Source organism: Lolium rigidum, chromosome 2 (genome assembly GCF_022539505.1).
Source record: "Lolium rigidum isolate FL_2022 chromosome 2, APGP_CSIRO_Lrig_0.1, whole genome shotgun sequence".
Lineage (NCBI taxonomy): Eukaryota > Viridiplantae > Streptophyta > Magnoliopsida > Poales > Poaceae > Lolium > Lolium rigidum.
The window spans coordinates 26,832,853-26,860,102 of NC_061509.1; the positions used below are offsets into that span (position 1 = coordinate 26,832,853).

At 44.6% G+C, this 27,250-nt stretch overlaps 4 protein-coding genes across 4 annotated transcripts; 1 reads left to right on the plus strand and 3 right to left on the minus strand.

Moving 5' to 3' along the window:
- Positions 1 to 10,192: 10,192 nt before the first annotated feature.
- On the minus strand, positions 10,193 to 14,949 carry LOC124691472 (26S proteasome non-ATPase regulatory subunit 7 homolog A-like). The gene is made up of 10 exons (XM_047224748.1): positions 14,748 to 14,949; positions 13,323 to 13,415; positions 13,145 to 13,226; positions 12,230 to 12,326; positions 12,076 to 12,151; positions 11,860 to 11,918; positions 11,656 to 11,778; positions 10,793 to 10,850; positions 10,603 to 10,688; positions 10,193 to 10,487 (listed from the first exon to the last, which is right to left on the minus strand). The coding sequence occupies exons 1-10, from the start codon at positions 14,932 to 14,934 to the stop codon at positions 10,416 to 10,418; spliced, it is 933 nt and encodes a 310-aa protein (XP_047080704.1). The 5' UTR covers positions 14,935 to 14,949; the 3' UTR covers positions 10,193 to 10,415.
- Positions 14,950 to 15,140: 191 nt separating this feature from the next.
- Positions 15,141 to 18,192, plus strand: LOC124686132 (mediator of RNA polymerase II transcription subunit 7a-like). Its single transcript, XM_047220130.1, has 6 exons — positions 15,141 to 15,264; positions 16,268 to 16,422; positions 16,500 to 16,569; positions 16,799 to 16,965; positions 17,049 to 17,122; positions 17,834 to 18,192. Exons 2-6 carry the CDS (start codon positions 16,279 to 16,281, stop codon positions 17,913 to 17,915), a joined length of 537 nt encoding a protein of 178 aa, XP_047076086.1. The 5' UTR covers positions 15,141 to 15,264; positions 16,268 to 16,278; the 3' UTR covers positions 17,916 to 18,192.
- A 2,259-nt stretch (positions 18,193 to 20,451) lies between these two features.
- LOC124689398 (G-type lectin S-receptor-like serine/threonine-protein kinase SD2-5) lies at positions 20,452 to 22,755 on the minus strand. Its single transcript, XM_047222940.1, has 3 exons — positions 21,157 to 22,755; positions 20,610 to 20,678; positions 20,452 to 20,511 (listed from the first exon to the last, which is right to left on the minus strand). Exons 1-3 carry the CDS (start codon positions 22,753 to 22,755, stop codon positions 20,452 to 20,454), a joined length of 1,728 nt encoding a protein of 575 aa, XP_047078896.1.
- A 2,499-nt stretch (positions 22,756 to 25,254) lies between these two features.
- On the minus strand, positions 25,255 to 27,048 carry LOC124686133 (lecithin-cholesterol acyltransferase-like 1). The gene is made up of 2 exons (XM_047220131.1): positions 26,408 to 27,048; positions 25,255 to 26,335 (listed from the first exon to the last, which is right to left on the minus strand). The coding sequence occupies exons 1-2, from the start codon at positions 26,833 to 26,835 to the stop codon at positions 25,423 to 25,425; spliced, it is 1,341 nt and encodes a 446-aa protein (XP_047076087.1). The 5' UTR covers positions 26,836 to 27,048; the 3' UTR covers positions 25,255 to 25,422.
- Positions 27,049 to 27,250: the final 202 nt, after the last annotated feature.

Consider the following 27,250-nt stretch of genomic DNA (forward strand, 5'->3'; position numbering starts at 1 on the left):
CGTTTATGCAAGGGTAAAGATAATAGAAATCAAACGCACTCCATTTTTCCATAATAGGTGACTAAGAGCACCACCTTTTTAAGAGCATGACAGTAGAATTTCGCTCACAAGCAGAGATTCACATGTAAGACTAAAGCGTAACTACATGAAAAAAAACATGGTTTCTCTTGTGCTTCTACGCTACCAACATACATATAAATATCACAGGGTGATTCAATGATGCAAGGCTCAAGCTAGCATCGGTCTAGTAAGCCTGAAGACATGCAACATCCGTGACGCTATGTCAATGGGGTTGGAATTGTGGCTCATGACAGAGGCGCGCAGCCTCCGTGGCGACGACACACAGCCTCCATGACGGCAAGCAGGAGGCCTCGGGCCATGTCCCAGTCACCAAGGTCCGATTCAACAGAAGATAGCATCAGGATGCTGCCTTCGTGTGGAACTGGTGCCTAGCCAAGGTAATTTACTATACGATCTGTATTTTAGTTCTGAATTAGGAATTGTGGATGGGTCAGTTCAATAGCACTGGTCGCTTGACATCTAACTGACACAAGTACACAGCAATGCAAAGGAATTTGAGGCAAAAGTCTTAGACCAAGTTCAACACCACAATTTCCACAACACTATGCATATCATGCTAAGTCCCCAATAGGTTAATAAAAGTCTCTCCGAACTTCTCACTAAACCACTAGCATCGGTCTAGTAAGCCTGAAGACACATACATATCATCTCCAAAACATGGACCCTATCACAATCAACCTACACCGAAACACTCTCAAAACTAAACGAATTCCTATAAACTAAACATCAGAGCACAAAAATCATGATGGATATTGAACTCTGAAATCCAACTAGCTTCCATAGATCTGGCTATCTACATCCACTTGCATATCAACGTCACCATCAATGAACAACATGTCCAACAACCTAGCACCAAATAATCGAGCGGTACAAAAACAAAAGCTCCACTACCACCACATACGAATCATCAACATCATCTGATGCAGCTCAAAAACAAACATCAAATCCTAGCGCTTACTCATCTGATCCAGCTCCAAAATAAACGATGAATCGAGAAACAGAGAAGGCAGAGGAAAATTACCATCTCGCCGGCAGCGAACATTCCTTCGGCACTCGCGAGTCATGGACCTCTTCGCTGTTGAGCGGAGAAGGACACGAGCCGCCACTTTCCACATCACCGCTAACGGCGACCACGACATCCACGCCGACCGAGCAGGACGTGGCGTCGCCGCAGCAACTGCCGCCGTCACCACCAGCAAAGCATGGCATGCCGCCCCAACAGCGCCCACCAACGCCGACCGAGTAGGATGCGGCGACACCGCGGCATTCTCCACCATGTATCCGCCTCCTCATGAGACAAAGCTATAGGAGACAAGGAACAGTCAGGGGCTTGGCCGCTTTAGACAGGTACTGAAGTTCATAAAAATACTAAAAAGGAAAAAAACAAGACTTGAGAAAGAACACGCGATAGACAAGACAGACTGCACAGACTACATCAGACGGCCCAAAAAGTGACAGTTTACCAATTACAAAGCTGCTATTAGGAAAAGTGATGTTTTATTCAAAAATCATCTCTAAGATTTGGTACAAACCATACGGCTAACAAGGTAAGCACATAGATCCTTGCAAGGTACTCTCAAAGTACGCTGTACAAGCATAATCAATGTGGACTAATTGATGATATAACCAACAAAAATCAGAGGAATGACAAATCCACTCTCTACTAGAGAATGGTAGCACATAATATGTCAAAGAAATTAGGTTCCCTTCGCCCTAATTAGCTAAATGCAAAAATGCTTACAGTAAACAAGCACCGATGCTTGAACATGAGCAAGTTAAAATAGGAGTATGTATCCTAATCCCACCAAGGAACATAGGTGTACTTTTTTAGTTCACGAATAGCAACTCCATAGTTGGTATTATTTAATGCATGCCTTATACATAGTAATAACATGTGTAGATCATTTATAAATCACTGAGCAACATCAACTTCGTGACAGATCAATCAAGCCAACAACAATCAAAACCATCCATGGACCATGGATTGACAAGAGCAACGATCACACACATCATGCATGCTTCTAGGGCAAACAAAAATATGCATCTTTCAGGCTGCAATCAGCTGTACATGTGATATGTGTCTATATATCTATGTATTGCAAGTGAATTTTTCAAGAGCATTGTGACCGCGAGACAAATACAGAGCACCACTCCTCATGTTACTATGAGCAAAAAAGCAAAGCCAAGTTGTTTTCTCTGCAGAGATTTATTCATTGCATGGTCCAGGAGTGACCATTGATTGGGAGGCAATAACTAAATGAAGAACGACCGCTGTGCCAAAACTTTATCTTACACAACATATGTGGCAGGGCAAGCAGGAGAGCCACGATCAGCACCGGCGGTTCCGGCCTGCAACCCAACCCAAGTACCCAACCGAACCGCATCAGGATGTTCCCACGTAAATGGATTGAATCGAATCGGACAGGAAATGGCAGGCTCACCTTGCAGAGCACCTCTGGAGGCGCTCCGTTGTCAGCCATGGCAAAACCCTAGGTGGCCAAAGAAGTCGAATAAGATCACATACTAGGTACCAATATAGGTGGAATTAATCGGCTGCTGCACTACGTTGGGAACCGTGGTCCGGACTAAAGCACTAGGACGGAGGAGGGGCCGGGTCAAGAAGCTACCTTTGAAGCCGAGGCGTCGAGGTCGCTTCGGGACGAGCAGCACCGCACCGCGCCGCGCTCCCTCATCCACGCGCGATGCAGATCGACCGGCGAGTTCGACGGAGCCGCGCGCACCATCAAATCGATGCACGCGACTCCGGCGAGCAGCGCCACCATGATTGCACCTGTGTGGCGCCTCCTGTTTCAAAGGCGAGGACGGGGCGGCGCTTGGGAGGACCAGAAGGGGGGAGGCGTGCGTTTCGACGGCGGCCGGTAGAAGACCGCGCGATGCTGGGCTCCGCCGTCCTCGATGCCGGCCTGCGAGGGTTAGCGATTGGAGGCGCGCGCGCTGCGGGGGATGCGGCGTCTGCGAGGAAATCAGGCGGCAGGAGGAGCCGGAGTTGGGGCGCCGGCCGGCGGGTGTGGAGGCTGTGGGAGCGGCGGAGAATGGAGATCGACGAAGCGAGAGGGCGTTGGGTGGTGAATTTCGTTTCCCCTTTTTCCTTGACCTTCCACAAGTATTGTGTTTTCCTCTTTTTTTTTATTTTCCTCTTCTTTATTTTTTTTGCGGATCGATCTTTGGTTATCGGAGCCGGCCGGAAGACAAGGCCTTAATTTTGTCCCGGAAATTCTGCGTTAATATATCTTCAATCAAGATTATAGTAGTAGACGCTTCGTTTTCTCACTAAATTTTAATTTATGCGCGACTCAGTTAGGCAAGGTTCTGAGTCCAACAATCACTAGACTTTGCAATGGGCACTAGCTACTTCACCACCCGTACTCATGCACACCCCGGTATATATATACTACACACACTGCTTCATTAGCTTGCATGTGCCATGGAATTGACTAGCTTCTTCATCCTATCTCTATCTATGGATGCATGAATCCTTGCTTATACCTATTTCATCCACTTCAGATTATCCAACTAATAATCTGATGGTACTAGTAGCTAGATGAAGAAATAACTCACTAGATAGTCGTGGACATCACAAGTGTGTCTGTGTCGTGTTTTTTTATTTGTGTGGAGGATGAGGGCGATGGATCAGAACGGCTTGGATTGCTAAGATCGGAGATCCGCGGGAAGGTTGTTCCTGAAAGGTTGCTTGGTGGCGCTTTATCGATATGCAAAGATGGCTATGCTACGAATTACAAAGGGCATTAGGAAGATCACCATCCGAATCTAGACTATTTCTCAAACTCGGAATTTCTAGCGAGCTCATGCGCCAACCAATTGGCATCCCTTGGACAATGCTTGAAGGAGATATCAGTCCTTGTACTCATCTTCGAAAAACGCTCAGCCATGATTACACCACATGGACTCCGTACTTCCATCTCTGCGTTCCAGGATTATGTTAGCTCTAAAGTGTCTGATTCAATCGTCGCCAAAGTGCATCCTAGTTGTTCAATGAACTCCAAACCCCTTACAAGAGCAATCGTGTCCGTTGTAGCTGCATTAATCAGATGATCCAAATGATAGCCACCTCCCCCACCTCCCACCCCCCCAAGCAAATAGCTTCCCCCTTATGATTTCGGAGGACCACTCCAGCATCAGCAAAACTATCAAGATACTCCGTAGTACGATGCATCAACATTTAGTTTCTAGGTTACATCTGAAATACAATTTACTGCAATCTCTGTTCTCTGTTGTTCATCGCAAACAAACATCATTCTCCACACAATACGTTTAATCCTTTGTTTTCAGCAAGCCGATGAGATTGACAACCTCACTATTAAGTTGGGGCAAAGTATTGTGATTGTGTTGTGCAGGTTCCACGTTGGCGCCGGAATCCCTGGTGTTGCGCCGCACTACACTCCTTCACCAACAACCTTCTCGTGGCCTTCATCTCCTACTGGTTCGATAACATTGGTTTCTTACTGAGGGAAATTTGCTGCTGTTCGCATCACACCTTCCTCTTGGGGTTCCCAACGGACGTGTGCTTCACGCGCCATCAGGGGGTGTCCAATTTCCCCATCGGGAGACCCAGCGATTGAATCCTGGTGGAGGCCTTGGCTGCCCTCGTGCTCTCCACTGACCTAAATGTAAAGGGGGAGGCTAATTTAAGACCGGCACCACAACCGAAGATCAATCGGAGCCGCCGCATTGTGGTGCCCGTCGGCTTCAAACTCGCGAACCATCCGCAAGCGGCCCGCCGGGGAGATAGCTTTGCCGGTTGTGACGGGAGGCAACCCACTTAGAAGATCTCTTCCAATAGGGATCTTCCAACACAGTAATATTTTTTCCATGGTACCCTCTCAACACATCATAGAGGCTTCCTTTGTGAGGAGTCAGCACAATACTCTCTCCCCTTGCCTTCCCTCCCTCTTTGTTTGTGTGTCTTCATATAGCTTCAAATTCCACTCGAAAATAGACTGATAGATAGATGCACTTATGCTTGTGAAGAATGAGCAGTTTATCTCCATCAGAGCTGCCACCTGATATGAAACAGAAAGGAGGCGAAAGAAATCCTTTTATGGAGCTCGAGCCTCCAATTATATATTGTAGTATATTGTATGAGCAGCATTTTGACAACAGATTAACGGATCAGCAGTCACATAAGACAAAGTTGAGCGGCTTTTTTAGAACGGAATTGCTAAGTTTCAGCTAGCTGAGATGACGTAGTTTATGTCTCAGTCACGTGCTCTATTGTTGGATTTTATTTCTGCTTGAAATTTCGTGTTTGCTGTTGTTTGCATTTTATTTAGGTCCGCATTGAAACACACTAATGTAATTCGACTGAGACATAAGTTAAGTCCTAGTTGACTGGGCGTTTAGAGACACCCTTTTTAGAAGATGTAGTACTATATTTTACAAGAAAACCTGCATGGCTCGTGTCTCTTTTTTTTAACATACACATGACTTGGTGTCTTGGTGGAGTCCAAAACAGCAGTTAGCGCTGGTTCGGCCGGACATCGGACCGAACTCATTTTTGACATGCTGTGATGGTCGAGGTCTTATCGGAAACAAATTAAATCACACCCGCCCCAACTACTCGGATGTGTCCTAGCCCCATGAAATCCCAGATGGACTCTATATATTTCCTCAGGGCAAGGCAAAGACTGCCGAGAGAGTTCGATTTTGGGCAGCACAAAGATAACCCCAATCATCAAATTAGCTAGTAGTTCCTCGGAGAATCGGAGTAGGTACGTCCGTATATGATATATAAGCAGGCCGACTGACTGTCGGTGTACGTTGGTTGCAGGAAACATGACGTCCGAGGAAACCGGCGACGAGGCCGCGCGCCGTCTTCGGAGACGAGTTCGCGGCCGACGAGATCCTCGCGCGTCTGCCGGCCCGCTGCGCCGCGCGCTGCACCGTGCTCTCCAAGCGTTTCCGGCAACTCCTCACCAGCCAACACTTCTGGGTTCGCCACCACCGCCTCGGCCCGCCGCCGGAGCCCCCCCACGTCGCTCGCCTCTACCGCTACGATTTCGGCCTGGGTTTCGAGTTCCATGTGGTCGGCCCTGCATTCGCCATGAAGCACACCGTTGATGCCGATCGCTGCTCATACGCGGGCACATGCAACGGGCTTGTCCTCGTGTCCAGCGTCTCCTCCGGTTATCGAGGGCAGTTCTCTGTGGAGGGCGTCGTCTTCAACCCGGCCACCAGGGAGGAGGCACGTCTGTCCTTGTCGTTGCCTGAACCTCAAAACAAGGACGTGGAGCGCCACATCATGGGGTTCGGGTACGGGCCATCAACCAAGGTCTACAAGGCTCTCATCCGTGAGCTCGATTTTGACGGAGAGTGCACAAGGTTGATGGTGGTATCACTGGACGCCAACAACGACGGCCAAGAACCGAGGACGGTGTTCTCCGGCGAGGACGACATGCTCTGTCGTCACAGCCTACACACGGGCGACGGCAAGGTGTACTTCCTTATCTTCACAATGTACTATCCTATCGGCGAAGAAGGATGGCATGTCGAGAACTGGGAGACGACGTCGGTGCTCTCTTTCGACGTCGACGACGAGGCCATCACCAGCATCGCCGTCCCCCAAGGGCAGAGGAAGCACATCTCGGATTTCATGATGTTGGAGCTACATGGCCGCCCGTGCATCTACAAGCAGAACGGCCAGGGCGCCGTGATCTGGTTACTCGCTACGGATCACTGGTGGAGCAGCTATACATTCTGGCCAATGAAAGCTCCCAGCGGGACGATTATTTCGCGGGCGCCTGGGACTGCGGGGTTGGACTTCTGCTCGCCGTGTTTAAAATTAGCGGTGCCTATTTGTACAACCTCCACGACGAGGCTGTAGTGGAAGGCGGCGATGAAGGCGGCAAAAGGCTGGCGGCTGTACGCTCACTGCCGATCGAATACAAATGGCCGGAGCAATTCAAGGGTATCTGGTCTGCTGAACCGCCGAGTCTGTTCGATTACCGCCCGACACTCATATACCCGCGAGTATCGTAAGCGATGTTGCTAATTTGTCTGGCCGTCCTCGTGAGTGTGTTGTACGGGAGCAGGAGTTGGGTGACATGTTCTTGGAGATGACACAGAAATGGGTCCTAGGTCCAGCAATGCAGATGCCCGCTAATCTGCAGGAAGCTTGACTTCTGAATTCCTCTCAAAGTGGAGAGGAATTGCCTGATTGGTCGTCTCATCACGATGACATAAACAACAGTTTAAGGCTCAGTTCTTTTGGCGGCTTCTCCGAGAAGCTGCCCTCCCCCAACTTCCTGGGGAAGCCGCCCCCAAAATTTTGAAAGGCTTCTGAAATGGTTTAGGCTAGACTAGTCCGGAAGCCTCCCTAAATTTTTGGTGCGGCTTCTCCAGGAAGCTGGGGGAGGGCAGCTTCTAAGCTTCCTTGCCAGGTGCAGTTGCGCTATGTTTTTTTTAACAAGCAGTTGCCTTTAAGGAGGACATCCTTATCGAATGTACCATGTATTTTAAAAATAATTGGAGAAAATTTCATTTTCCAAATAATTTGTTATTGTTTATTGACATCTCAAAATGTACGTGCTCGTATTTCCTTTTTCGAGGAATCTATTCCATAAGTTTACGAGAATCACTGGACCACCTAAACACCACTACTGCCGCTACAGCGAGCTGCCGAGGCGTCGGCCTAACGTTGTTGATGACAATCGGAAAGTCTTCGTGCACGTGTTCCTATGGATGGTCCTATAGCCGAAGTCGTGGTCACTTAACCTTTGAATTGATTCGAATATTCGAACACCAAACAATCCACCACTTCAGGTAAGCGGCGACCAGGCGAATATCCGCCCTCCTCAATGCCACCAGCGAGATCACCGCCGTCGCCGTGGACGAGGAGACACTTTATTCTTGTTCCGCACCACCCCACCGGCGAGATCGCCGCCGGCGAGGAGACAGGTATACCTTATTCTTGTCCTGCACAACGCTACCATAGCCACCAGAACGATGATGTCGGTTGACCAAACTCGAAATTTAGGGACCCTCCTACAACGTCCAGCGCAGGTCCGAGGTCCCCACACCTCCCGCCGTCAGAGCGGCTAGCAGAAGAAGCGGGGACATGGCGATTCCAGATCATGATGGCGAGAACCCTAGCCGACGCCTCTCTTCCTTTCACGGGAGGAGAGAGGCGGAGCTTTGTTAATCAATGTACAAGTGCTCTTTACATATATTCCACTAATAAATTGCCATTCTCATGTATATTTCCGTGGAATTCATCAATTTGAACCATTCACACATGACAACTGCCCTAATAGGATTGTTTAAGTGCACAACGGATTTTGTAAAGCCCGGCCTTACATTTTACTTCTGCTATTCATTCAGACAAATTTATCTTGCACAACTGTCTCCTGTAGTATATCTTGATATTATTTTGACATATATTTTGTATTTACACTTTTTCTGAACACACATATTTTATTTTATGTGGCTAGGGAGTAAATGGGGGCTGGTTAGTCCAACATATCCCTCATAAAAAAGTATTTCTGCATTTAATTTCATGTGGGAAGTAAATAAAAGACATGGATTCTAAAATGTCTATTGGAATTCCAATCTGTTTTCACTGCTGGACCTCTTGTGACGAGTTCTTTGAAATTAAATCTCATTTGTATATCTTTCAATAAACTTTTTCCCAAAAAGCAACTTTAGTATTGAGAGTTTGAGACCAACATTTTTGTATTCGAAGTTGCTTACACTATTTTAGTTCTTCTAAGTAAGTTCTTCCTCGATCGAAACCAACAATTGCTTCAGAAACAACAGACTTGAATGGTTTTAAACAGGGTTATCTAAGACTACAACTTACTACTCCTACCTTCCATCCCGATTTATTATTCACATGCGTATCTCTAGATCATCAATTTAACCAATTTAGTGTATATTAAAAATATATCATTATTTTTAAATGTTGTACTTTCAAATGGTATAATTATTACGTTAAATAATTTATATTATATACATCAAATTCATAATCTAGGGATACACACATGATTAATAAACTGGGAAAAGTATAGGGTAACTGTAAACTTGTAGTTTTTTTACAGGCATAAGGATTAATTAAGAGGCACCTTTAATTTCAACAAGCACTACGCATCAGTGCATTGGATTAAATATGTAGAAATGATGAAGCAGGTTTGGCAAGTCACGTGCATTGGAGTGACACATTCGTTATTAAATTTGTATAACTCTTTGCAAAACTTAAATCCAAATTCACAAATTGCCACATCTAGAGACATCCAAAAATTGGAATGATAAGAATTGAGTGCAAATTAATGTGACACCGTAGAGGTTTGTGCGTCGGACTTTAACGATCAACTTCTTTCATTATTAAAAAATATCTCAACTTCGCATGTATCTACACCCTAAAACACAACTAGGCGGCTGTTCTTGTACTATCCTATGCACAGGTCGTCCAGGCAGTCTCTTGTTGCAAGCCATAGCGTATTAGCGTCCAAGCATTTGGGCAACCACACCTTAGCGCACCACACACCACTAAAAAACAAGAATAATATTGTATACTATGAAAGTGAGATAGAACATTATCATGCAACCAAAGAGTAGACGAAGTACCCCTAGCTCGTTTTCTTGGAAAATTTGAAAATCATATTTTAAAGTTTCAAAAAATTCGAAAATAAATCTGAATATAGTTGGTGACATATATCACAAGTCTGTAAAACATCAGTACGAAATACGTTGTGATCTGGTCTATAAAAAGATGACAAAATGTAGATCTAGGAGTAGTGAACAATACGCATTTTCAGAATCCCCAAAAATGTCAGAATTTGTTATTTTCGTGTAGCCCAAATTACAATGAGTTTTAGATTGAAACTTTGCACGATTGTGGATTACATAATTACCTACAGCCAGATTTTTTTTCACAATTTTTTGGAACTTGGAAATGCCTATTTCAATTTTGTTTGTAAAACGTTCTACGTGTAGCCCGAGCTACAAAGTGAGTTTTTGCCATTTTGTATCCACGATACATGACCACAATACTCTCCCAGAGCAAGCATGCTACAAAAGAATGGCTGTAATGTGTTGTAAGCATAGATTGTACTGAGATAATAGGCATCGCAGAACATGAAGCAGCAAACAAAACAGTACAAGACTCTAGATTAAACCTCAAGACCACCTAAAGTTTACAGAACGTAAGGATTTGCCGTTGACCTCATCATACGTGAAGTGAACAATCAAAGTGTAAATTCAAGGGCAAGACACTTGGTACAAATGCAGCCTTCACAATTTGTTTGTCCTGCACTGGGTCAAAGATGGGTATCCCCCAAGTGAGGCAAACAAGGGCACATTCAGCTCCCAGCCACAGCAGGTATCGCGGCTGGCTTCGAATCCTCGACCTTCTCGTGCTCCTTGTTTAGCATCTGTGATCGCAAAATAATATTTTAGAAACTTTCCCACAGAGTGTGAAAAAAGAAGGGGACAACTTCATAACTGTGATCAGTGTGACAAAGATACTAGGCTACTAGCAGATCTTACCTTGTTGTTGATCAAGTTGTGGAGTGCGATGACACTTCGGATAAGGGAAGACAGGTATATGACCAGCATCATGTCATTTGTTTTCACTGCAAGAAATGATACTTAATAAAGTTGCTGCGGTTATAAAACCGAGGAAATGGAAGGAAGCAATAAGTCAGTTATGTCAAATTGATGGAACATGTGTGATTACCTGCAAATGCTTTAATAAGCTCATTTACATTCAGATTGGGAAGCAGATTAAACACGTCCTGCAATGAAATTTCAAAATGAATAGGTCATTTACCCAATCAGTTAAAAATGCTAAATTTCTTCGGTAGCAAAAGTTGGGATGAAGTTCAATTGTTTTTTGCAGATTCGGGCGCGGAATAAAAAATCAACCATTACCAAATGTGTTAAGGCATGCATATATCATCAACTATCATGTTTTTTCTTATTCTACTATGCAGTTAGTGGTGAAGCAACATTATAAATAGATAAATTAGCGTTCCAAGGACAGAATAACAGACATAAATAAAGCATGATCTGACCATCCAAAAATAATAAATTCCGGATCCAAGTGATGTACTGAAAGGCTTGAATCATCATTTTTGTATCCTATGTGCTTTAACTTGAACTTCAAATTATTCTACTATGCAGCTAGTAAGTGGTGAAGCAGCATTATGATTAGATAACTTAAGTGTTCCGGGGACAGCATAACAGACATGCATAAAGCATGATCAGACCATCCAAAAACTATATATTTCTGAATCCAAGTGATGAATTGAAGGCTTGAAGCATCGTTTGCATCCATAGAACTGAAAATGATAGTATAATCCATTTTTCTCACTAATTGCCCAACTTCCATATAATCCCTAGGGAGACTACTGTAATTATCCAATTCATTCGGTAACCTTTAATAATAGAGAAACATTTCAAACATTTAAGGATTATGTATGCATAATAAACTTTATGAGGACGAAGCATAATAGAGGATTACTGAGACACAAGCGGGAGAAATGATCAAATATAACTCCCAAAAATATACATATAACATATAGCAAGCGAAAGCCAAACCTGCAAGTGGTACAAAATCTCATGATTCAGCGGGAGCTTCCCTTCAATTACATGATCTAAATAGCCTCGGATTTCCGTAAGCCTTGCATCAAGTCCTTTCAGGGCTGCAAGCTTGCTGCTGACCTTCATTAGCAGATTAAAAATTACGGTCATGGTATACATAAAGAAAGCTACAAATTGTACCCTCCTGTCTTAATTGTATACCTCTGTTGCAAGTGTGCTTATCGTTGTGTCTTTCACATCCCTCAGAAGGTGCTCAACTCCTGAAGAGAGCATAAAGCATACATCAGCTAACAGTCAGAAGTGAACTAAAAAGGTGATCATATTTTTGCACAGAGTGAAATAGCCAAATGAATTATAACACATAAGTGCCACAGATGATGCCCCTTTCTCATACAATTTCAATCAAACAAGTCTTACCGATCTCCTCGACTTCATGAGCAGCAATTTCTGAAGGCACGTGGACAAACACCTTTTGACTTTTCTGAGTAGCATTCTGCACAGGACAGCCGAATACATTAGTGAAGCTGAACAAGCAAACATAAACCTCCAACTTCTTAGATCACACACCCACCTCTTTAACCTCTTCTACAGCGTAGTATGCTTTTGTGGGTATTCCCAATTCCTTGGGTTGAACATCGATAATCACCAGGACAGGATTAGGAACATAGCTACACGATGCAAAGCAAGAATCAAAATTAACTGTATTGATAGTAAGTACCATAGGGAATACAAGACATGCATCCTAGGAAACAAAATAGATAGTTTAAAGGGGGTAAAACACAATGATACTTCCATCAGCAAACTCAATCTGCATCCCCAAAGTAATGTATACAAAGGGCAGTGAACGGTTAGAATGTTTATACATTAGAGTTGTTGACACTGCTTGTTACCACCAAAACATCACTAAACTCATGTGTCAGACTGTCAGTTCAAGTAAACAAGTTTATTATTTTCATTTGATTGGTTTACTGATGGAATGTGAATGAGAAGACACATAATAGCACAACAACCTAATGTAAATATCAATAAGCTGGCTATTCTCTGTAACGCCTAAGATCGCTATACTTTCATAAAAAAACTCTATATAAGGTAATCAGAAAATCTCTATTGGTTTGTCTAGGAGATAAATTGAAGGATAAGAATAACTAATTAACTATTAGCTATATGATTAACCCATAGAGCAAACATTTGTGCTCAAGCGATGTTATTTGTCCAGACATGTTTCACTAACAGTACGAAATCAAGCAGGAACCGAAACAAAACAAGATTATGAATGGAGCTCCGTACAGACAGCTAGCCTCCTTGAAGAGTTCACGCTAGCATTGTAGCATTGGACATTACGTATAAAGTTATAACCTCACTCTACCATTCTAAGACACTACAAGTTGTGCGTACTCATATCGAGCAATTGTGTACAAACAGAAACAGAGCTCCTAAATTATTGCAGGACATGTGGTTGTAGCGCAGAATCATGTCATATACTTACTTGTTAAACAACGCATGGACATCCAAGTCGTTCTCCTTTAGCTTTGGACCGGTGCTGTACCAGCCAACAACATGCTCCTTGGCTGCATCCAACAGAAAACGGCCCGTCAGAACAACAGAACCAACCACACAAGGCAGGTGGGTCCAGCATATTATCTGAGAATTCTAAAACAGCGTACCGTTGATCCTCTTGAACATGGAGAACATGGACTCATGGTAATTATGGTCAAGGAACCAGATCCTCGGGTCCTTGTCGTCCTCCTCAAATGGCACTGCAGAATCCCAAGTTGCAAAATCAGAAAACTACCACCGTAGCACTGGCGCATATCCAATCATGCAAGGCCGCAAGAGTTACAGCAATTGACACCGATCGATCTAACTACGTCCACACAGACGGCTGATTCCACGAACCACACAAACCCTAGTAGGGCAGGGACGGGGTTGAAATTTTAGCCATGTGAGTAGACTAATAATGAAATCAACTGTAACACAGTCCAAGGCCACCAAGACATTCTCATGTGTATCACTTACTTGAATCCATGAGAACCTAGATAGTTTTCTCAGTATGTTAGCTTTTCGTCCTGGGGTAAATCTCTCATTATAAGCTCATTTTACAGTGGTCACCATGAATACAAATTTCCAGTGGTGTATAACTACATATGATCTCTATAGCTAACAAAATCCAAGCGCAGTGAACTGAATTAATATCAGAATCTTAAAAAGCAAATTGGTAAACTGAAAGTCAAGACAGCAAGATCTGATACAACAGGATCATGAACATTATACATGAGAAAGTAAGTAAACCCATTAATTATTGTGTTCGTCGCAATAAACTTCAGTTGATATGTAATAACTGGATTAATATACTCATTTCGGGCACATGGGAATACTAATGTAAGAGTGATGGAGTTGAAACAGTTCATGGTGAGATATGACTAGCCTAATAATGATATATAGCTCATAGAGGTTCCCAGAAGATGTTTCCTCGAATTTAGGACCCAGTCAAGATAGATGTAGCAATGTATGTCTAAACGAATGCCAATGAAGACAGCAATGCAGCCGTATGAGTGAACTAACCAGATCAAACTGGTAACAGAATGCAAGAGCAGCAAGTAATACAAGTATTTTTCCAGGTAAGCACTAAGTCCCCCGAACTGTGGCATGCATATGTATGCAAAGTAAAACATTTCTCACTGCCTTGATTGTATATCAATCGGTGTAGCAAAACCAATCTTGTCAATGCATATACTAAGACTCGGAAGAAATCTTCGTCAAACATACACACCAAAAACACATCCCTCTAGACTGGCGGCAGAATGAAATTTATTTATGTATCAGGAAGGAATGATACCCAAGATCTGAGGATTATTATCATGATCTGTCGCTAGAACCCCTAACGGTGTACACACGCAACACACAATTGCATACAACTAGTTTCTGCAACCCGCCTTAAAGCTGGGTTCTACAGATCGAACTAGGTCGACACCCAAGGGGTTGATTCCGCGAAACCCTAGGTCTGTCAGAGGGGCAGATCCCCCGGAGACCTGCGGACGTGCGGCGCAAACCCTAGAAGAAGACTAGGTCGGTACGGGGTGCTGGCTTACCGGCGTAGGAGTTGGTGACGTCGACGGTGCCGCGGGAGGAGGTGCCGAGGAGCACGCCGACGACGCGCTTGCGCGTGTCGCGGGCGACGCGGTTGTAGTGGTCGACGATGCTGAGCAGCACGAGCGGGTGCACCACCACGCGGTCCAGGGTCCGCCCCGACAGCTGCGCCGCCTTCACCACGTCCATCTCGAGCTCTAGCTAGTGCGGCGGCGGCAGATCTGCGGCGTACGGGCTGCTGCGGTTCTGTTGTGTGCTGCGGCTGCGACGGCGGAGGGGCGGCTTGTGCCTCTTTTCTTTCTTGGTGGGGAAGCGGAGGGCTGTTTTCGGATTTACGGGTTCCGCCGAGGGGTAAAACGGGAAAAAGGACTGGACCCCGTGCCCCGTCTCGCACTCCTCTCGCCTCCGCCTCCACCCCGCTCGCTCGCCGGTGGATTCCCCGGCGGTCCTCGACCTCTCTCCGGCCTCATCCTCCTCGTCGTCCGGCAGGACGCCACGCCCACTCGTACCGCCGCGCAAGTAAGGCCCCTCCCCTTCTCTCAATCTCCTGCGTGCCCCCCTCCGCGTCCCCGATCTCGCGCCGCCGAATTAGTTGTTGCTACCTTTTTCTGGACGACTGGAGTGCTATCACTTGTGGCCGATTGGCCGCTCCGGCCGAGAACACCGGCCGGGCCGACGACGCCGTGCTCGACCACCTCCTGCAGGGCAGGAGGTCGATGTAAAAAAATATTAATCGGTGCTCTGAATCTGACCGGCAAACAGTGTACTGCCCTAGAAAAACTCTTAACCACATAGCAGAAACTCGGAACCAAGGAAATGGGGTCTAAATCTAGAGTTCAGAATGCTCCTTACTTTGTTTGTCAAAGTACGAGCACGCGGTTCCCTAGCTTCGTCCGACGTGCTCTGCTCCGGCAACTCCTGCTCGGACGCTTTCCCGGTACTGCGTAGTGTCATGTTCCTCGCATAGTTGCGTTGCCCCTTAGGTCAGCCGCAGGAGTTTTTTCCACCTCCTTGCTGCTATTGCATATCTAGCTCCGCTACTAGTTCGGTAGAATGAGTATCTTCAGTAGAAAGGAGAAGCATATGAGTATTATGATGTCATTCCAAGTTGAAACTGGAACCCTTTTTTCTGATGAAAGAGATAGTCAACGGGAGACTGCTATTTGGTTTGACTCAAAATGAAGTAAGACAGATTGTTGGTGATGTTTTTTTCCGAAGATATGCCATGTAAATATGTTCGACGGGTCTCTGGTATGGATATATTGAAACAATGTGTTTGGACTTTGGAACTGTAACAACTGTATCCATGTCACTGATTAATACGCATTCTAGTACAGTAAGTAAACTTCCTTCCCTTATAGGTTAAGAAGCTGTTCTTGTGTCAGTTACACCTACATATCATCGGTTGCAAGTGCAACAAATAAATTTCATTAACGATTTGCTTCTCCTCGAGGTGCTACGTTTCAAAACATGCTGTAACCCCGGTTCCTCCCGGGCCCCGCTTTCCTTCCCTCGTGCGCAGGTTAAGGCGAGATGGCGATGGCTTCGTCGTCGGCGTACCCTCCACCCCCTCCGTTTTACCGGCTGTACAAGGATTTTGAGCAGGACCCCTCGTCTGCGCCGGAACCCCCACCGCCAATCGATGGAGCGTACCAACTCTTCGGCGCTACCTACACAGTATGTCGCTTGTCACGTTCTTCTCTGCGGTGTGTCATTGCTTGTGTCAGAGCTGACTCTTGGGTTTGCCTCTCTAGACGGATGTGGTGCTCCCAAGTCTGGAGGATCAAGGTGTTCGGCAGCTCTATCCAAAGGGCCCAGATATCGGTGCGTGTCATTCCTATTGTCATGCATTTGCTTATCTACTGATTTATATATACTTCAGATGGTTACGTTGTGATCTGTTAATGATTATGGCTGCCATGGTAAATCCACTTGCAGTTTTGATTAACTGAAGAGATTGTTCTTATAAAACTAGTTTGAGCGCACAATAAATATTTATCCTATTTTATTTAACTTATCGGGCTGGCTATTTGCAAAACTGATTCACCTGCAGACTTCAAGAAGGAACTAAGGACACTCAACAGAGAGCTCCAACTCCATATCCTGGAACTAGCAGATATTCTAGTGGAGAGGCCGTCTCAATATGCTCGCAGGGTTGAAGATATTTCGCTCATTTTCAAGAACCTGCACCATCTTCTTAATTCCCTACGACCACACCAGGTGTGAGCCATGTTTTTTGTTTCATGCGGCGGATTTATATTTCTTCCTATTCACTAGCACCACTCATCTGGAGTTTTCTTTAGGCAAGAGCGACATTGATTCACCTTCTTGAGAACCAGATACAGCGTCGTAAGCAAGCAATTGAGGATATAAAGCAGTGAGTAACTGAACTTCCTTTAGGTTGACTTGGTTGCTGAACGAACATACTGTTGTTCTTACATTGGACATGACTGATTCATAGGCAAAGGTAGACATCTAGCTCGTGTGTCTGTACTCAGTACCTCTTGGGGAATACAAGTGTATTATCATTAGCTTGATTACATTAGCTGGTCCCTGATAGTGCTGCACTATAAACTGAAGCAACCATCTTATAACTGTAAATTTGTAATTATCTCAAGGGGAAATGTGTCGTGTAAACATTCATGTTATTCTATCATCCATGTTTATAAGCAGGAAATTGTCAACCAGCAATGCTTATTGTGCTATAATATTAGTCTCTTGTTCTGCACATACCTCTGATTGGGTGAAAGCTCATGCTATAGCTAGTTGCTGCAGTTTAGAAGGCCGAAAGATGCTTCGATCTACAACTAGCTGCTCAGTTCGAAAGATAAAATATAGTTGAAATGATGGTAACTGGTAAAAATTGAATATCAAATCAAGTATTCTTGATTGATTTGTTCATGTGGTGAGCATATGCTGTTACGAATATCAAAACCACTGGTGTATATTTGAACAGACAGTTTATATGGTATGATGCATATTTGTTTGGATCTTTTAACGGGTATAACTATTTAATTAACTCTCCTGATGCTATTGTAGCAATGATATTTTAACATCCCTATTAAGTATTTTCTTTCTGTTAATTCAGGAGGAGAGAGGAGGCACAGAGGCTACTTGGGGAGTCGCTGGTTATTATAGATGGAAGCCAGCAGGTTATGACTCCAATGTGAAGGCCTCTGAGAAACTGGGTTTCTTGGTGCCAGGTTGGCTGGATAAAGATGAACTATCGGCGTTTTAGGTGGTGAATGCATTCCGCGGGTTGCCTGTAGAAATAGCCTGGATTAAGACATTTCTGAGATACTTCTAGCTTGTCAAGGTGGATGTGTATGTTGTGAACCTTCTAAGCACTGAATGTGGTTAGCTCAATGTTGGATTACTTACATTTTGTAATGTTTACAATCCTTGTTTCCATTTTTTTTTTAATTCTATGCTATGTACCGTAATGCGGCTCTGGCATGCTCCACGCCTCGTAACCAGCACCAATGTTGCATTTTAGGAGTCACTGGGTCACAATGATAGTTGTTGAGGACTTATGATTTAGTCATCATGTGTACCTCTAGTCACCGTAATCTGGACATATTTCCGTTGGGTTTGTGCTTCATAGTCGTGGGTCACTGTTGTAGCAGATTAATGTTGTTGGATGTTCAGTTGTTAGTTTTTGAGCTGAAAATTCAGTTGTTGGTTGATCTTATTGTCACAGTTTGTCACCGTTTATAAGGACCTGAACTTGCTTCAGAGTTTTGTGCTTCTTTTGATCCCATGGTTCTTAACTTCTTATTGCTTCCTGAGTTCTGAGCAAACTCTTGAGGCATGTGTAGAATCAAAGAATTCCTGGCCTTCCAACCAAGGTACACCCTGACAGCCCGCTCGATTCCGCTCCCCCAGCTCGGTCCGTCTTGATTGCTGATGGTGACGTGTTTTGTTGTGTCCCAGACTCCGGAGGCGGCCAGCAGCGAGCCCTTTGGACTGGCAGCAGTGGTACACCGTCCTTGTGTTAGGCAGAGCCAAGGTACGGTGTCTGCAGATCTCATCTTATTTGGCCAGTTCTCTCCATAGAGATATTCTTGTGCACTGTGAGGTGTGCTCCGTTCAGGAACTCACGCCACATGAAGGATAAGCAGTTCTGGACAGTATACTTCCTGCTCGCTAGAACCTACATCTTGCCGTAAGATCTTACCTCGCTTACCTTTGGCCTGCGTGTAAGTGTTGTGTTCCCAGTCGAAGAGCTCAGCTAGTACTGATCGATGTCTAGGAATGAGCCACACAATTTAACATCAGACACGAGCTACCTTGAGAATCTCGTTTGATTTTGGAAATATTCAGTTAGGAATTGTAGTCCATATTGTTCCTTTTTGTGACGCATAAGACTTGTGTATGGACAAACTGAATTGTCCAAATTCAGCAAAATGAGGGGTCTAGACTAGATCTTTTGAGATCATCATGTAAAGTCAACCGTTTTACGCCAGTCTTTTTTAAGTTGTTATGCTTCCACCAGAAATAATGGTGATATGGTCCTGTTGATTTTCAAGAATCGTCCCAATATCTCAGTAAAGCGACTAGTACTATAGAATGCTGTAGCCGATTATTCATTACCATAAGTCTGTCACACATAGTAACATTTTTCTGTCCATGTACATGCAAGTTCAGCAAAAGTGATTTGCATCTAAAGAAATTAATTTATGCCAAATGTGAGTTCCTCTGTTTTTTTACACAGCAAAATGGTATCCTGAGTTTTCAAGATTATCATGTAAACCAGTGCCTCTGTTTGCTGAAGTATTCATTGAGAACTAATTCCACTAGGTATATCTATAATATACTAGTCCTGTTGATTTCATGAATTTTCTGATTTTCTCCATCGCACCAAAATCATCTCAATGAAGCCACTAGTATTATGGAAGGTTGTAGCCATGGAGACCGTTCAGTGCAAATTCGCTTACTTTTACTGCATGAAAGCCAACATTGAGTGGACTTTTTAAATGTATAGGTAACCTGAAAGAAGAATTAACCATCCTTAGTTGGCCTTGAAGATTTAAGACCTTGTTGTGTTCTCTTGGCATGCAGCCATTTTGCCAACGCAATGCTGGACTTCCCTAATTCATGCTAAGCATAACTGGCAATCATGTATGATGGTAGACCAAAATGTGTACAGTTAGACTCTTTGTAACCTTGTGCAAAATTTGCTCCTAGCTACCAACAGCTCTTTGATCTGCAGTTGTCAGATAGACTTTAGCTCCAGCAGCTATATGAAATAGAATAGTCTCATTTTCTCCTACCATGGACTATTGACAGCATCAACATGTTAAATGCATGTTGTGTTCTTGCATGTACGAGTTACGCGCTATACAAAAGGAAATGGTAAGATGGATGGAGACAGAAAACGGGAAGCCAAAAGACATGATTACTGTTAATGTGGAGATGCAAGAATCAAATGGAGTAGGGGATCTCAAACGTTAGCATGTCCTCCACCAGAGAGGAAATAAAAAAAAAAAGATGCATATTGTCCGAATTCAATAAATCTAGATAGGGGAAATACAGAAGAGCTATTGGAACAAAAGACAGTTTATATTCTATCCCGTGAAGGAGAGTTGCCTATTCTGCTCGCTGTTATTGAAGTTTATTTCAGTGTATGCTTTTACCATTCTTACTATGTATGACAGAGTTAGGAGTTACATGGTACTACTTTTGATGCTTCTTGGATACTAAAAGTTATTGGATCACCTTCATTATTATGACCCTAATGGTCTTGAGAAAACAGCCCCTTCTGTCCTGATAAAAAATACAGAACTCATTGATTCAGTTCACCAGCATTACCAAACTCTAGTCTTTTTTGTTCCATGCGCTAGATGCTATACCGTGGCATGTACCATATTGGTAGCAGTAGGAGGGGTTGTGTGACTCTGTGAGTAAGGTTTGATGTTCTCATAAGACCTAAGCTGTTTTTCTTGCTTTTTCCTATGCAGCTATCCTGATCCTGGGCACTGAACTATTCCTTTTTTCTTGAATTAATAGAGCATTAATTGAGACAAGGATTACAAGTCTACCTAGGCCACGAGAGAAGTATGAACCGCCACGGAGTTCTTTCATTAAGGCAAACTGTTATTCTCAGCTTCAAAGGTACAAGACAATGAGGTACAACTTCAACGGACAATAAAATATATATTTATATACGTATATATATTGGCTAGAAAGATCTTCGAGGAAAATTTAAACATACTTCAAAGCTACAAATATAATATTATACAAAAGCCAAACTCCATACTTTGAATTTCTTCTGCTCCTTACATGTCTGTTTCACCTTGGGCCAGATAATATGGATGCTTGAGATGGAACTGAAGATGTTGATGGATTATCTTGAACAAACATGAGTGAATTTGCATCAAAAGTTTCTACGCTGATTACACCTTCCAATACCTTGATCACAGTTGACATTGAAGGTCTTTGAATGTTGTCATGTTGCAGGCACCATATTGCGAGCTTCATCATCTGAGTTACTTCCTGCTGGCGTGAGGCCATATCATCACTATTCTTGTCAATCAGATCAATCAACCGGTTTTCTTGAGATTTTTCTCGTAATAGATTTATGAGCGGAACATTCTCCTTGGGATGAGAGTTGTCAATATTTCTTCTTCCACTTATTATTTCCATGATGACAACTCCAAAGCTGTAGACATCAACTTTTTCAGTGATCCGAGACGTCAACCATTCAGGCACCAAATACCCAGGTGTTCCTCTCATTCTAGTCATTACCTTGCTTTGGTCCCTATCTATTAGCTTGCATAGTCCAAAATCAGCCACTTTGGCATTAAAGTTGTCATCCAGTAGAATATTTTGCGGTTTTATATCCAAGTGAGCAATTTTGCGCCTACACTCCTCATGAAGATAGCACAGGCCCTTGGCAATATCCAGAATGATCTGACAGCGGGTGCACCAATCAAGAGGGGCAGTATTATGGTGGTAATAAATCCACCTGTCAAGTGACCCTCTTGACATGTATTCATATACCAAAAGCCTCTCAGACTTCTCAACACAAAAGCCAACCAGCCTGACAAGATTGATATGTTCAATGCTGCCAATAGTCTCGACCTCTGCGAAGAATTCTTTCTTTCCTTGTCTAGCACCTTCCAAACGTTTCACTGCAACTCTGTCTTCACCTAATTTTCCTTCAAAAACCGACCCAAATCCACCTTCTCCAAGCTTGGTGACGAATCCTTCAGTGCATTCTCTCAACTTCTGAAAAGAAAACCTCATTGGCATTCCAGGTAATTGATTAAAATCAAATTCTTCACCTTTCTCTTCATACTTCCGCCTCTTTTGAAGATAAAGGATGACAACAATGACAAGTAATGCAAGAGTAGTAACAGCTCCAAGTGTAGCACCTACAATGACCTTCTTTTTGTTTCTGTTGGACGGATTGAGCTGCACCTTGAGGTAGACAGTGGAGTTATAACCACCATTTTCAGGTTGTATCGCTTGCAAGGAGAAGACCTTCGTCACCCACACACATTCTCCAGCTCTAGAAACAACGGCCATGCAGGAACAGTTCTTCAAGCAGGCTTTCTTACAGTCATCTATGTTCATTGCATTTAAATTCAGACCTGTGTGCATAGCATCAACATAATAGCTTTTATCGAAGTAAGATATGTCAGTAAGTGTCAACAGCTGATGGCGGTGCATTTGTTCACAAGAGATTGGAGTTGCTGGTGAGCAACCAAGGTTTGGCCTTCGTTCATTCACTGGGCTGAAGTAGCCTGAATTAGAGTTATTCTGAAGTGGACAAGCACATTGGCCGGCAGTGCATATGCCGTACTCCCCGCAGACTGTTGGATAAGCACAATCATTTATGTTCATTGCGTCAGAGAATACAATGGGTACTTCTACATCAGACAGTCCATAGAGCCTCAGGTGACCATCTGACTCTAGTCTCATGTACTGGGTGGATCCAGATGGAGGAAATGAGATGTTTAAACCTGGTTGGCCTGGCTGCCCAAATAGCTCGAGGCTTCCATTCATAAAGGTAACCTTTGTCAAATGAGAATCATTTCCTGCCTTCTGGTGAATCAACAAGTAGGGGTAGAAACAGTAGAGTTGTGGAAGTTAATACAGTAGCCCTACGTTATAAGACGATACAGGTAGCAGGGTCCACCCTACAGATGTGGGCCTGACAGTTACTTGACTCAGTTGCTTTTTTCTATGAGCCTGACAGTAGTGTTTAGTATGAATGAAGTTACAGAAATGATTTTCCCTTCAATCATTGTTAGATTCATTAAATTGTGCACTTATGATGGTGTAGATGGCGACATGCCAGCGGCACTAGCAGGAACCTGAACAAGTCCTCCAATCAGAGGTCCTACTGTTTTGGAGCTTCAATTATTCAAGCATTCATGGGGTACGTCTTTTCCAGGGATGGAAATGAAAATAGTCGGTTGGAACTGCCGAGATATGGGCAAGGACCTCGACAATAACTTTTGTTTCAGAGATAAGAACAACGAGGTAACAGTTCTTATCATCTTAACACCCGTTTTTACACTTCTGATAGCTTTGTAGTTCCATCTGTTGGTCGATCGGAGGCCTCTGGTTGCTATGGTCTGATGACGTCTGTCAAGTTCTTGAGCCACTATATGATGTTAGCTCTAGTTGTCGATTAACTTCTACTAATATAGAATTTACTTTGGCTTGTGTTTCTGGAGATCCTCATCATCGCCATACTAAAATGATATGGGATCAGGTTTCTAGTTTTGTTAATGATAACCTTGGGAAACCAGTAATTTGTCTAGGTGATTTGAATGACATCATGTGTCATGAGGACACCACTTCTATCAATGCCAATAAGTATCGGATGCGTGCTTTCAATTCTTATATCAAACAATTTGGTCTGTTTGATTTGGGGTTTAGTGGACCGGCTTACACATGGACAAATATGCATTTCTCCTCTGAACCTATCTTTGAAAGGCTTGATTGTTGTATTGCTCATGCAGAATGTCTCTATTAAGGACACTAGTGATAATAATCTATTTGACCTCGCTGATATTGCAAAGGAGTTTGTTAATTACTTCAAGACTATTTTCTGCTCCACCACTAACAATGACAGGACCAACTTAGGGACAACAATACCGCAAGATACAAATGATTTCACTAACTCAATCCCCGACAAGCAGGATATATGGGAAATACTCAAGGCCATGAAGAAGAATGTCTCCCTAGGACCAAACGGATTCAATATTGGTTTCTACCTTTCGGCTTGGAGCTGGATAGGAGATGATGTCACCACAGTGGTAAAAAACTTCTACACCACATGCATTATGCCACCTCATCTCAATGATAATCAAATTGCCCTCATTCCCAAGAAGCTGGCTTGCCATGTACCTTCTAATTTTAGACTCATAAGCTTGTGCAATGTTATTTACAAAGTTATTGCAAAATCCCTAGCCAATAGATTGAAGGAGCACTTGCCAGATTACATTCACCCTTCTCAACAAGCTTTTGTCGAAGGTAGACGAATTAGCAATAATATTATTGTTGCTCAAGAAATTGCTCACTATTTCTTGTTGTCCTTTTGGAATAGCTTTGACTTTATGCTGAAAATTGATCTAGCAAAGGGCTTTCGATAGATTACAGTGGCACTTCATTGTTTCGGCTCTTACTCGTAAAGGTCTTCATGATCATTTTATAAAACTTGTGCATGCATGCATTTCATCACTGACTTTCTCTATCATCATCAATGGTCAATATTTTGCGAAGTTTTAAAGTAGTGGATGAATAAGACGGGTTGTCCTTTATCACCATATCATTTTGTCCTTGTTGTGAATGAAATATCTCTCCCCCCGCAAAAAAAAAAGTGAATGAAATATCTCTCACGCTACATAATTCTCTGCAAGCCAACAACCTCACATGTATTTCCCTTGGATCAAACCGTCCTCCAATTCACTCATGCACACCGTCGCTGCTGGCCGTCGCACGGTCTTTGTCCGACGGCGGCGAGGGAGGAGGCTGGAGGGGGTGTACGGTTTCGCCCCTCGAGTCGCTGTGGGTCGGGTCTCCTTTCCTTGATCAAATTGCTTGGTGCTATATTAGCAAGTTCATGCTGCTAAGAATTTGATGACCTTGATGTTGGAAAAGGTTAGAACTGTGTCAGATGGAGGTGCCCTAGTGTGCACCTATGTTTGCATATGCATTTGATGTGATTCTGATAGCAATCGTTCGGTATTTGAACAAGAAGCCAACTTATTGGTTTCGTTATCACTCAGTGTAATAGAAATTAACTTAATACTAAGTTGACTCCTAGACGTAGGATTATAACATGATTTATGCTTTGCAATTGAGATTTTTCTAGTTATATATGAGGTTGGAACCGAGAAAAAACACCTGGATTGTTGAACTGTTTCGTGATTCGTATTAATCATGAGTTGCAAATGCCTTGGACCATTCAATTAATTATCTCGTGATTCATGCTTAATCATTAGTTGCAGCTCAAGTTGCAAGGGAAATTTGATTCCCAGTCAACCCAGAGAATTAGTCACATCCTATATTTGTATTAGAGTTAAAATAGATACATCCAACTTCATACATACATAGAATTCCCCTTAATCGTGATATTTTGTTGTAATTCTGGTTTTCTCATTGCTCATTTATACTATGGGGCTTGTTATTAGATATTTGCTCATTTTCTTCCTAGGCAAGCTACATCACGCGTGTATCCTTGCCACGAGTGTCCGCAAGAATCTCACCGACCAATCGCCGCAGAGCAACAGGATCGGAGACGACGCCGCGGTGAGACATGTTGGCAATCCTGACGGACCTGTAGTACTCCTGCCTCGGGTCTCCACCGATCACCTTGTCAAGCGCCACTATACTGGCCAGGTTCACGACCCCGTCGCCGTCTCCGTAGGCCAGCTCCGGGGCGCCGTCGAGGCCGTCCCGATAGAGGAGCATCTCCGTCGTGGGCACCCCGACGCCGTTGACGCACGTCACGGGCACCAGCGGCGCCCCGAGGTTGAGCGCCACGGGGAGCTCCCGTGTCTCGTAGAGCCGTACCATGTCGGGAGGCAGCCCGGCTGCCGCCAAGAACGCAGGCATGTCGCGCGCGGCGTAGCTCCTGTTCCGCGTGACCACCAGCGGCGTGTCGTCCCCGAAAGCCACGGGAGAGGGCAGCGCCGTGAACCTTCTGGGCAAGGTGCTGCCAACGCTGGGCAGCGACATGGCGGTTGCAGGCGACGGAGGGGAGCTGGAAGATGAGTCGCCAGTGGAGGCAAAGAACTGCATTGACACCACGAACCCGCCGGCGCCCGTGGAGGCCATCACGTAGTGCTTCACGAACCTCCTGCGCCACGATAGCGGGCTCCGTCGGAGGAAGTCCATGGTGAAGTAGCCGCCCTGGCTGTGCGAGACAAGGACGACCGCCTTGTCCCCGTGGGCCCTGCTCGCGCGCTCAACGAGCGCCCTGAGCGCACGCCGGAACCGGGAGAGCTCCATGTTCGCCTGTCCCTCCGCGGCGGGGGCGTGCCGGAAGTCGTACGGAGCGCCGAAGAGGGACTCGCCGTCGCGGTATCCCTCTCGCTCCAACGCCTCAACCAGCTTCCCCATGCACAGCTCCCTGCTTTGCAAGTTTGTTCATGAAGTGGCGACACATATAAGAGACACTAATTAGTTGTGGATAGTTACTTACCTGTCGGCAGGTTCGTTGGCGAGGAAGCCGCGGGTGGAGCCGAAGGAGAGGGCGCGGGTCTCGACGCCCCGCGCATTGCGGTAGTCACCGCCGGCGTGGTCATAGACAAGGCGGAGCTGATCGGCGAAGCACGGGACTTGAGCATCAGGAGCAGTGATGTTCTTGTACAGCAGGGACCACCGGCCGTCGCCCTTGCGCGCCTCGCAGACCGGCGACGGTGGCTCGTAGGCGTCGGTGAGGCGGACCTCGATCTGGCTGCAGGTGCTTCCCGGCAGCAGCACGACGGGGTAGAGGCCTGAGGGCTGGTCGAGGTATGGTTGGTTGGATTCGATCCATTGCAAGGCGGCAGCGATTTGCCCAACGAAGAAGAGAGTTGAGAGGATGAACAGGAGCCGTGGCAATGGCAACCTCCGGAGCTTTGTGGCCATGGAGATTGGAGAAGGATTTCAGCAGGAGGACTGGTGGTTCTTGTTTGGCTTTATATGGAGGACACGTACAGCTCGAATGGATAGTAGATAGTGCGCAGCAGGGATCGAGTGGTCGGCAGTACAGATTACTAGTTGTTAAACTAACGATTTGGCCCTTTTTATCAATAATCCTATAGCTACGGACTGGTGGGTTATGAGAGCTCTACGGACATGCATGTGATGAACTGGTTGGCTGATCATTGGTTGGCTTGCTGAAAATCCAGGCTATGCACGTTTCTGTTTTCGCCATATCTGCTGTGAGTCTGAAAGCAGTTTTTGTAGAACCTGTCCGTACGTGTGGCGCGTTACTGCCTTTTTATAGGGCCTTGTTGTTAAACTCAAAAGGTTTGCAATCAAGCTTACGAGGACCGGATGG